This window comes from Odontomachus brunneus, unplaced genomic scaffold (genome assembly GCF_010583005.1).
Source record: "Odontomachus brunneus isolate Ranch 3 - 2012 unplaced genomic scaffold, Obru_v1 Obru_scaffold_171, whole genome shotgun sequence".
NCBI classification, from domain to species: domain Eukaryota; kingdom Metazoa; phylum Arthropoda; class Insecta; order Hymenoptera; family Formicidae; genus Odontomachus; species Odontomachus brunneus.
The window spans coordinates 552,115-564,727 of NW_022639621.1; the positions used below are offsets into that span (position 1 = coordinate 552,115).

General features: G+C 36.6%; 1 protein-coding gene across 3 annotated transcripts; it reads left to right on the forward strand.

The window, feature by feature from the left end:
* The first annotated feature begins 8,769 nt into the window (after positions 1-8,769).
* Positions 8,770-11,996, forward strand: LOC116851295 (vicilin-like seed storage protein At2g18540). 3 transcript variants are annotated; one of them, XM_032830590.1, is made up of 4 exons: positions 8,770-9,016; positions 9,177-9,269; positions 9,342-9,470; positions 9,859-11,996. In XM_032830590.1, exon 4 carries the CDS (start codon positions 9,893-9,895, stop codon positions 11,267-11,269), a length of 1,377 nt encoding a protein of 458 aa, XP_032686481.1. In that variant the 5' UTR covers positions 8,770-9,016; positions 9,177-9,269; positions 9,342-9,470; positions 9,859-9,892; the 3' UTR covers positions 11,270-11,996. The 3 variants fall into 3 exon arrangements, with proteins under 3 accessions (XP_032686481.1, XP_032686482.1, XP_032686480.1); XM_032830591.1 differs by lacking the exons at positions 9,177-9,269; positions 9,342-9,470 and having other exon boundaries at positions 9,859-10,064; positions 10,146-11,996; XM_032830589.1 differs by lacking the exons at positions 9,177-9,269; positions 9,342-9,470.
* The last annotated feature ends 617 nt before the right edge of the window (positions 11,997-12,613 follow it).

Below are 12,613 nucleotides of genomic sequence, written 5' to 3' on the forward strand. Positions count from 1 at the left end.
GGACGAGCGGTTCTGTGTGTTTTGCCGGATCCCGCGTCTCTTCCCCGGGATGTGTTTCTCCGTGTGTGTAAGCGCGTTGTCCGACTTCGCCGTTGGTCTCAGATTCTATCGTGTGAGCGCGATTGACGATTTACGCGCGTCGATGATCTCACCCGAGAGGCGCGATTAAAATGCGACCCGGAGAAGGCACGCGGCTGCGGAAGGACGACGAGCGATCGCGGGAATCTAGTCTGAATGGAATTCGGGCCTGGGTGCAAAGCAGAATTGTAAGACTCAACTTCTAATTTAATGATTGATTTGAACAAATTCATTTAATTGACGATCGATGCGAGCAAAATCGATCGAAGGATGTTTCATTGACGATTGATTTCAACGAACTTTTAATCATAGACCGTTCAATTGACAATTGATGTGACCAAAGGGAATCAAAGATCGTTTTATCTCTCAATTAAGAATTAAACATTAGAGAGATCAAATTTAATTAAAGGCCGTTTAATTGACAATTGGGCTTAGTAAACTTAATTAAAAGTCATTTAATTGACGATTGACATGAGCCAATTTAATCGAAGAACATTCGATTACTCGAAAATACAATTGGTTTTGTCAATTTTGTAGATAATATTTATATCAGAGATATAAAAATATCAATTAATTGTTTCTCAATTTAGTAACTGACTTGAACAAATATGTTTTAATTTAATTAATTGACTAGCGATCAATTTTACCAATTAAATTAATTGATTCGAACACAATCGATCAAAGAACGTTTCATTGATGACTGATTTCAACGAATTTAATTAGACACAAAGATCATTCGATTAACAGTAGAGCTTAGAGTAAATTTAATTAAAGGTCACTTAATTGACGATTGGACTTAGCAAATTTAATTAAAGGTCATTTAATTGACGATTGATATGAGCAAATTTAATCAATTTAATCTCTCAATTATCGATTAAATAATCATTGATTAAATTTGTCAAATTCAATTATTAATTGAACCATCTTTAATTCCCTTTCCCCCTATTAATCGTCAATCGAACAGTTTTTAATTGAATTGGTTGAAATCAATTGCCATTCAAATAATCTTTGATTGAACTGACTTATATTAATCGTCAATTAGATATGATAATTAATAACTCGCAGGTATGATGCGAAGAATCGTGTGGAAAGAAAAAGAGGAGCGCGTCCTTTTAAATCAAAATGGAATTAAGATCAATATTAGCATTAGAAGAATATGAAACCCCTTCTCATCCCCCGATTAAAAAGAACCTTCTCCGAACGCACGGCCGCACGTTGTTCATCGAGCAAGGAAATACACACGAGCTTTTGTAGATCCTGTGAAATTCAGCGAATTGCTAGGTTGCGCATTCGCAAAGCGTATCATCGTAGCGCGCGCGGTATCGCAGCAATCAGAGAAGCTACTTCCGAGAAGAGGCGACTTGAATTGATCATTACTCTATGCGGCATTCTATTACCGCGGTTTATAGTTCATATTATGAGCCTGGAAGCCTAATGGGCGTGACGCTTCTCTAAAGATCTAATAGCGTCTCGTCCTATAAGATACAAAAGATTAACCGAAATTTCGATGCCACCACCATACGCTACGTCAATCACGATTAATTTTTAAATTACATTCCACATTATTTTAATAACTTGAATATTAGTTGCAATAACATTGCTATTGGATTGAGAACGTAAGAATAATACAACTACACAGCGTTGTTGATCAATTTTATTCAATAGTTTCTATTTTCTCTCGCGCGGGGTAAGTTCTGCTATAAAACAGCTTCTAATTATTATCTATGAATCTTTTCAAATACAATCAAAATGAATGACGTAGACAGTAAACTGTTCTTTAACGAAACATGTTCGAACGAGAATGCATCGTTATGTGAAGCACATTGAAGACGTTGAAATTAGTAACAAGTATTAGTAAATTAGTGACCGTCGATCATCTCATCTGCATGTAATGCAGATAATGTAATCTTCTGGAAACGTTAGAACCGGTTTCGACGCGTGGCACACCGCCTCGTGCTCGATTCATTTAGAGGTTTAATCTTCCTAATTTAATAGCGACGAGCAAGAAGAATATTTCGGCGAGGTGAACGGCGGGAAACGGGCGGCGTGAGGGCTGAATGACGGCCGTGCCTCGCGAACAGTTAAGGGGATATCATTGATGCCGATTACGATGCTGCCGATCGCCTCATCGGGAATGTTTTCTTACAGCCGTACGGCCGGGACCGCGTCCCTTTATTGGATTTAGTCCCCTAATGATTTTGTCAAGTAGTCACAAAAGAAAAAAAAATGTCGCATTCGCATTCCGCACCCGTCGATCGACTCTGCACGCGAATTTGGCGATTCGCGCGATCACGACTAAGCCCCCCTAAATTAGAGTGTGATTGTGACGGTAAATATCGAAATAATTTCAAATGAAAATTGACTCTTGCTGCGATACTCACGTTTTTCTTCGCGTTCGTCAACTATTCTGAATTAAATCCATTTTGCAATAACTATAATGCCCGTATGAGACTATGGATTGAAGATTGCAATTGGGCCAATCAAGTAATTTAAATTTTGTTTTACTCGATTGGTTCAATTGCAATCCTTTATCTATAGTCTGATATGGGTATAAGAGTAATGCAGCAAGACGTAAGCAGTAAGCAAATTGACCAACAACAGTCGACTATTCTTGGACTGTAAAGCGTGGTCTACAATGGCAGTAGGAATAGTAACAAGAAGTAAGGAATTGATCAATTTTTTACAGCTTACTTCTCATTACTACTCCTACTGCATCCTCCTACCCGACTCCTACTGCTCCTTACTACATTATAGACCACGCTTTAGAATTCCATTGATCAATTAACTTATATCTTACGTATTATTAGCTTAAGCCCGTGTCACACTACGTATTGAAGATAGAGGATTGCAGATTGAAGATTGGAACGTGACCAATATATAATTGGAATAAAACAGGTCACGACTGAAGTTCATTGATTCGTCGAAATCTTCAATCCGCAATCCTTCATCTCTAATCCGTGTGACACGGGATTTACTGCATACGTCTTACTGCATATTTTTACGGTTATTGTAGAATGAGCTTAAGGCTTGTTTCATAACTTGCTTTAAGCTGTGAGCCGTAAACACCAATCACATTATTAGAAAATTTATTATTAGAAGAATAATCGACTGTGGTTGGTTAATTTACAAGCTTACGGCTTAAGCGAGGTTGTGGATCCAGCCTAACACTTCGAGTGAGATAACGCAATCTGACTTAACGGAAACTCGTGTATTGTCGCCATCCAATTACCCTTAAATACACACGAGATCTCTAAAAATGGTCGTCGATTCTCCGCGGATCATCTCGGATATCGATAAATCTCGCGATGTCAACGCGCGCGCGCGCGTGTGTATGTATGTATATATATACATCTATCCGCGCTTTTTGCCCGCCGTGCCGTGCTCCTTCCAGGAATACGATCCTCGATCATACACCATTAATTACCAACGCGATGCATAATGATCGACCTTTTTTCCGGTCACCGTCATCGCTGTCGCGGCCGTCGCGGTCGTCACCGAAACGCGCGTCCGTATCCGGATCGGCCGCGTCGCGCGCACGTCACTAAACGTCAACTCTAAATGGAAACGTCTTAATTATCGGAGCACGTAGTATCGGGGACAGCACCCGAGCGCGCCCGCAAAAAGCGTCAACCGGCCCGCGAACACCGGGGAGACTCGGCCGGGGACAATAAGGAGAGATACTTATACAGGGTGGACGGGAGCATTCGTACGCTATATAAGTATATCGAACCGTTTCTCGTTCCGCCACCAAAAGCGAAGACGTTTATCGTCGCGGCGCAAAGAAACGCCTCGCGAAGATGCGATACACCGATAAATCGCGGTTGAGCACCTCTACGGGCTCTCTCTCTTTCTCTCTGTCTTTATTTCTATCTACCTATCTATCTGTCTGTCTGTCTTTCTCTCTCTACCCGGTTTCGACTTATTGTATCGTGTAAAACTGAGAACGACTTTCGGATTCGCGCTCTTTAATAAAGAATTTATTTACTTTAAGCCAAAATAGTTAAAATCAATGTTGTAATGTATCTAGATACATTTACTAAGTACAGTAGATATATTTATCTAATTACAGTAGTTTATTACATTTATTTAATTACAATATCTAGATACTTTTTGTGTATCTATATCTGTAACTAGTTAGAATTTTCATTTCTATAACTGTATCTGTAACTAATTTCATTTTAGTTTGTATCTGTATCTAAGTTTAATACTTTAGATACAGATACATAATAAAATTAAATTAGTTACAGATACAGTTATTGAAATAAAAAATCTAACTAGTTACAGATAAAGATACACGAAAAGTATTGATATTGTAATTAAAAATAAATATATCTACTGTAATTAATAAATGTATCTATATAGATACATTACAACATTGACCCTAATATATAACATTTACAAAGATAAGTTTTTATTTCAATGGTATCATGTTTTATGAAGTTGCATTGGTATAATTATTATCTATATTACTTCTACACTATAAGATGACATGTGCAAAATTGACATTTAGTATGAAATTTCATATGTACGATACAGACTCTCATGCAACTCTAACTACGAATGTGTCTTGCAGTAAATGTTATATTAAAACTTTTATATTATTTTAAGCAATGTTGAAGTGACCATTACATAAAAACGGTGTAGTGAATACTGTTCTTTCTTCTATACGTTGCGTACCCTAATGAGCGTTATAATATATCTAGATACATTTATTAATTATAGTAGATATATTTATCTAATTACAATATCTAGATATTTTTTTTGTATCTTTATCTGTAACTAGTTAAATTTTTCATCTCAATAACTGTATCTGTAACTAATTTCACTTTACTTTGTATCTATATCTAAAGTGTTAAACATAGATACAGATACAAGGTAAAATGAAATTAATTGCAAATACAGTTACTGAAATGAAAATTTAACTTGTTACAGATAAAGATGCACAAAAAGTATGTATCTATTGTAATTAGATAAATATATCTAGATATTGTAATTAAATACATATAATTACTGTAATTAGATAAATATATGTACTATAATTAATAAATGTATTTAGATACATTACAACACTACTTAAAATTATACAAAAGTTTTAATATAACATTTATCGTAAGATACATTCGTAGTCAGAGTTGCATGAGATTTATCTGCAACGTACATACGAAATTTCATACTAAATGTTAATTTTGCACATGTCACCTTATAGTGTAGAAGTAATATAGATGTATGCAACTTCATAGAACATGATACCATTCAAATAAAAATTTACCTTTGTAAATGTTATATATTAGAGTCAGTGTTGTAATGTATCTAGATATATTTATTAATTACAGTAGATATATTTATCTAATTACAATAGATACATACTTTGTGCATCTTTATCTGTAATAAGTTAAATTTTTCATTTCAGTAACTGTATCTGTAATTAATTTCATTTTACCTTGTATCTGTATCTATGTTTAACACTTTAGATACAGATACAAGGTAAAATGAAATTAGTTACAGATACAGTTATTGAGATGAAAAATTTAACTAGTTACAGATAAAGATACAAAAAAAATATCTAGATATTGTAATTAGATAAATATATCTACTATAATTAATAAATGTACCTATATATATTACAACACTCATTAGGGTACGCAACGTATAGAAGAAAGAACAGTATTCACTACACCGTTTTTATGTAATGGTCGCTCCAGAAAATTACTGTTTTATGCTTTGAGTAGCATTGTATTGAATAAAATGTGGCGAAATAGTATTAAGTGCCACGAAATGCTCCTTCATCTGTTAGAAAAGAAAAATGCAATTAATCCGAAATTATAGTACTAATAAAAAATAAACATTTTAATCAAAATTTTTTTAGTGCATTATAAATGAATATTTTTTAAAACAAGCATATTTTAAACATACATACACATACTCATTGTGCTGTTTACAATAATATCAGAAAAAAAATATATTTGTATGTTATAAGTTTGTATGTTATATGTTCAGAATCTCTGTCTATTTGCGGATATAGACGTGTTTGAGTTATAAAAAAAATTCACTTTCTCGAAGCATAATAAAAACATATTGAAGAATTAAAAAATGTGTCTTATTATTCTTTTGCAAAAAAATTCTAAAAAATAATTCCTTTAATTTATGTCTTCATGTAAAATTATTCATGTAAGACTATTTATGTAAAAGCTATTCATGTAAAACAAAATATCAAGGTGACGTCAAAATAATGTTTAAGTTACGAAAAAGTAACTAAAAAACTTTAACTTTTCAATCACGATTCCATTATTTTCTCATCATTTTGACGTCATCGTGACTTTCTATTCTATTTGAGTACTCAGAGCTCTTAATGATCGTGATCGAAGCACTGAGCAGTATGGAGTACTCATCGTTATATGAACATTAGTAACCGAATATATATATGTGTGCAGGTGTATGGGTACGTGCGTGTGAAAGAGTGGGAGAGAGAAAAAGAAAGAGAGGGAGGAGAAAGGAGAGAGAGAGAAGAGGAGAAAAAAGGAGAGAAAGAGGAGAGGAAAAGAAAGGAGAGAGAGAAGAGGAGAGCAGAGAAGAGGAGAGGGGGAGAGAGAGATTGTATGTGTACATGCTAATATATATACGTATAATGCTAATATATATACGTATAATGTAATATATATGTATGTGTACGTGAGAATGTATGTGTGTGCTAAGTAATCTCTTAAAATAATATATATGTGTGTGTGTGTGTGTGTGTGTATGGATACGTATATGTGAAAGAATGGGAGAGAGAGAGAGAGAGAGAGAGAGAGAGAGAGAGAGAGAAGAGGAGAGAGGGGAGAGAGAGAGAATGTATGTGTACGTGCTAATATATACTTATGTAATACGTATAATATAATGTATATGTATGTGAGAATGTATGTGTGTGCTAAGTAATCTCTCAAGTATTCCCTAACAGAGTCTTTCTGAGCTCTCTTATACTTGTCTATAATATCTTGTTTTGATATCTCATTTCATGTAGGAAATCATATCAAAGAAATTTGCATAAATATTATATCAACGCAGCGGATGAAAATCAATCGTGAATGTACCTCGACGTTCGGCACAGATCCATTGAGTCGTTGAACGACTGGCTATGTTCGGTACCTCGGGAAATGAAATCTTACAGCGTGGAAACGTCATTGTCTGAAGCGGATTTGGACCTCTGCAAGGACAGTAACATAGGAATTGGATTCCTACATCGAGTCAATGCGAAAAAGTGATCGAAATTCGAAACTTACGTGCGTCCGGTGGACACGTCCATTTGACACGTTCGACCGTTCAGCTCGCTTGAGAAATTTTGAAAATGCATATGACGGCTTTTTAAGCGCGCGCGCGGGTAACGCTCGACGCAGTGCGCTCATCGATAAGGCTGCCGTCCGCCATGTTCAATGTTTAGGGCAAAACGCTACATAGACCAATCACAATCTAAGGAACTACTAGAAAGATCTTTGCGCTTTAAAGCGTTTGCAATACCAAATGGATCCTAACTTTAGTTTTTTCTCTGTAGGCGGTATTTAAGAATAAAAGAGTAAGATCCTGCAAGTACTTCAGAGCGATAAACAGACTATCCGTATTACTTTACACGTATTATTTAACACTTCGAAACATTTGCAGTGTCGAACAAATCCCTGCTCTAGATCATAAGGTTGGTTCATGATGGCTATAATCCATTAACTTATGCCGGAACTGTAAAAAAATCATAGTCGAATTATAGAAGATTAAATCGACTGTGATTGATCAATTTTTTACGGTTCCGGCATAAGTTAACGGATTACGGCCATCATAGGCCGGTATTCATAGTCCGATCTTATATTTAAGATCATCTTAAGTACTGTCTTAAGATGTTATGAACCAATCACCGAACCGTATTCGTATCTTAAAACATTACTTAAGATGGTCTTGAAATAAGATTCGATTATGAATACTGGCCATAAACCAGCCTTTAAATATGGTCTGCACTAATCGTCGTAAGCCATGAATCATAAGAATTGACCAATCATAGTTGATTATTACAAAAATAATCGGCCAATGATTGGCTATGTAGACCATGCCTTACAACGAATTCGGTAGCTTGCATTAGTGCGCACTGAGTGCATGCTAAAGCTTGTTTACAGTACACTCTTATATTTAAGATCGTGTCTTAAATACATATTTAAAAACATGTTAGCCAATAAAATGATTCGTATGGATGTTGTACATATTATATTACTAGTTAAAAATATTTGAGAATTTATTTAAGACAATTTTTAAATATAATAACATATTATGAACAAGTCTTAAGTCCGTCTCAGACTACGGATTAATAGCATGTTCGACTGATGCTAGGTTAACCCACTTGGATTATTCAGTCTACGTTTATTGGTCGAACAAGTACTTAGAAGTTTTATGATTGGCTAGTAGAGACTTATGACGTCATCGCTCTCGGAGAGATTAACTCAGGGCCAGTCGAACACGCTATGGCTGCGTTCAGATTCCACACCCGGATGTATTCTATTACTAGAATTCTATAACATATACTATAGTGTTTTTAGTAATAGAGTGCACCCGAATAAAGAATCTGAACGCACCCTATAAGAATACCATGGGTGAGAAGACTGCAGCGCCAAATTAACTATGACCGTAGTTTCCTTTCGGAAACATTACCTACGGTCTGCTCTCTAGTTTCTTCGCTTTAGCGATGACGAAAGACGTGGATGGACGGGCTGCGCTCGACGTTCGAATGAATTTCGGGTAGAGTCGCGCAATTAATTCGACGGGTGCTGAGTTCAAGCGCGACTCACAGCATTACCATGTGACATAAAGATAAAACGGGACAATCGCATCGAGCGTGATGCTGATGGATAACGCGGAAATGCACGACTCTAGAGTGCCATCCACGCTGCCATCTTGAATCAGCTGTCAAGCAGACGATACGCAGGTACATACAGAGGACCTGTCGCGATTAATAGCCGGGTCCTAACGTCTGACTTTAATTCTGTTGATAATCAGAGTAACAAGATGATTGTTAAAATTCGCCTTTTCACATTGCAAATAATCTTGTTTATATTCTCTCATTACATACTGCTCAAAACAATCAGAAGTATCACTCCTTTGAGTACCTTCTTATCACCAAATAGATGCTTCAAGTGTTCAATACTTGGTCTTGGATGTGATCTTGATCTTTAGTAAAGGTATGAATGCAATGTATTAACTGCTGGTTCTTACATCAAGTTTACAAACCTGTCATATTCATCCTGTTCTAGAACTATTCACTAAGTATGATCACGTAACCAGCTCGTTTAGAAGAAGAAGATTCAGTATGGTCTTCAGATTGTTGTGAGCAATGTATTTTTAGAATACGTTACAAATATGATATAGCTGATAAATAAGAAGTAAGATATACTTGAAGTTATAAATGCTTTGAAGTAAGATATACTTGAAGCTATAAATGCTTGCAAAGAAAGATCATAGTTAATCTATAGCGATTCAAGTATTTGCAACATTCAGTGGATCCTAAATTAAATGCGATAGTGATTTGATTCAGTATATTATAATAAATAGTATTTAAAATACTACAAATACAAAACATTTGATTCAAAATACTATAATAAATACTATAGTAAATACTATATATTATAATAAATAATATAATACTATAGTAAATAGTACTTGAAATACTGCAAATGCAAAAAATTTGATTGAAAATATTACAGTAAATAGTACTTAAAGCACTACAAATACAAAACATTGGATTGAAAATATATTATTATATAATTTCAGTGTTTACGCTATATTAGCCGGTCTCCACGGGGACATGGAAATATCTGAAGGCGATGTACAAGATATAAGAAATCAGTCAACAAATTTGATCTCAGTGTACGTCAAACGGGAGAACAATGAACCCCAGAAAGATCTCAATGAAGTGGAGATAGTCACAGCAGCGCAACACTTTTGTGCTATTGAGATCAAGGAGACCAAGAGCTACAGTATAACCAATGAGATAATTAATAAAAGTCACTGCGTGCGAAATGAAACGACTGAATCGAATACGGCGAATTCTACTTTAGGTAATATACAGGGTGGCGCCATTACTAACGTACTAACGGATCCAATTTACCTGGACACTTTGGACTCTGACTCCATCGATATCGAGTTTCAAAAACCGACGGAGGTGTTCATTAGGAATGACGAGCAGATACAGACGTCTAATTACAACATCTCCACAGTGACAATACCCAACGAGCTTCTAGACGGGCTTAATCTCAACATAAAGAGAGAGGAGAGCATAGGCCATGGTACATTGTACACCGCCGAGTGGTTGAGCGATAGCGACAATGACGCCAGCATACGTCTGAGAGTTTTAAAGGATACTAAGCAGAATATACAGATTCCCATTGACGTTGATACTAGCATAATCACGATAACGAAACGCAGGGGCCAATTAACAGACGCCAGAAACATTCTGGAGGAGGAGAAGACCAAGGTATCCAAGAAGTCTAAGAAACACGTCCGACTAAAGTCCGTCGGACAGGATTACAGAGACAGATTGAGAAAAAAGGCTGAGTGCATGAGAGAGAAACGGAGGAAACTGTACGAACAAGAGAGCGAGGAGCAACGTTTACAGAGATTGGCGAAGGAAGCGGCGAAAAGGCGCGAAATGAGAATGTATTACGAGACACCTGAGCAACGAAGGAAGAGGCTCGACGCAGAAGCAGCGAGAAAACGGGAGTATAGGATGTATAACGAGACACCAGAGGACAGGAGAAAGAGATTGGATCGCGAAGCCGAGAGAAGAAGAGTCAAGAGATTGTCTATGTACGCAAGCGAAACTCCCGAACAGAGGAGGGAAAGATTGAACAAAGAATCGGCAAAGAGACGGGAAGCTCGACTGAATCAGTACGCCAAGGAGACAGAGGAGGAAAGGAAAGAGAGATTGCGCAGAGACGCTTTGAGGGCCAGGGAAATGAGATTCACCAGGTCCGCTATTGAGACAGAAGATGAGCGTAGACAAAGATTAGTGAAAGACGCTCTCAGAAAGAGGGAGGTGAGGACGCATGGGGGTCATCCAGTGAACAATAACTTCACAGAACTGCGAACTGTTCGCAATTTTCAAGAACTGAACGACGTGCAGATTAGGGACAATCCAGAAAATCAATTGGATGGTCATTATTTAAGTTGGATGCTTAGGTAATGAAGCTAAGCAAGACACCGGACACGCGCTAACACAACCAGTTTACAGTGGAGAACTGCAATAATGGTGGAATTGCATTGCACAGCGTAATAGATAACGCATATTGCTCGCGACATGTTCCTTCTGTGAACGTTCCTCCTTGCAGGACTTCCTTACGTGAATGACGCCGATAATAGCGATCAATTTAAATATGCTTTCATATATGCTTCCAGCACACAGTTCCCGAATGTGGAGTGGCAAAACTGTAATAACTAGATTTACCGCTATGCCAATGTACTATCGATAACATGTATAAGATTTACAATAGCAATAGCGAGTTAAATTTGTTAGGGCTATTTTATAATATTTATATAAACATCGAGCGCGCGCAAATAATAACGCTGTTTTATCGGTGTTGCGGAAGATCAATGTAATTAATTTACAAGTATGTTAAAAGATATTGACAACAGACAATTCAAGAAAGAGAAGATCCAACGTAATCAGTATTTGCAGAACATTTAATGATGCGATGATTACTTGAATACCTAAAGCTGTTCTTGTCGTACATATATTATAGTGGTGGAGAACACCCTTTCAAGTAAGTTATTCTAACACACCCACACACACAAGTGACTTACTCTGACACAAAGTGTAAATGCGAAAATAAACTTTGCCATACTTCAATGCAATGCAAAAATGGAAATTGTATATTACAAGAAAGAAAGAAAAAAAAGAACAAGAGAAGCAATTTCTACCAGTGTCATTTTTTCGTTCAACAAAATGTTTAGACTAAATCCATTCATATATCCATATATATATATATTTTATGGCATTTGACATAAATGAATGGTTCTGGTTAAAAATTGATTATCTCTTGCGCTATATGTACAGTTATGTACAACTTTGCTTCCGCCGTTTTTTTCCGAAATTCGAGGCTTTATTGTAAAAAACTGGTTATATATTATGATTCAAAGTATTGGCCATCGCTGGCCACTACTTTCTCCCATCTTTCGGGCAGCGTACGAATCCCGTGTCGAAAAAACTGGTCATTTTTTGAGGCGATCCATGAATCGATCCAATTTTTTACTTCTTCATAAGACTGGAAGTGCTGGTCAGCCAGGCCGTGTGCCATTGATCGAAACAAGTGATAGTCAGAGGGAGCAACGTCTGGAGAATACGGCAGGTGGGGTAGGACTTCCCATTTCAACGTTTCCAAGTATGTCTTGACCACTTTCGCAACATGGGGTTGAGCATTGTCATGCTGCAAAATCATTTTATCGTGTCTCTCGTTGTATTGCGGCCGTTTGTCTTTCAATGCTCGGCTCAAACGCATCAATTGCGTTCGATACCGATCGCCTGTGATTA

What these genes read in the sequence shown, in the direction of transcription:
- LOC116851295 (XM_032830590.1), top strand. Translation starts at nt 9,893, where the DNA reads ATGGAAATATCTGAAGGCGATGTACAAGATATAAGAAATCAGTCAACA.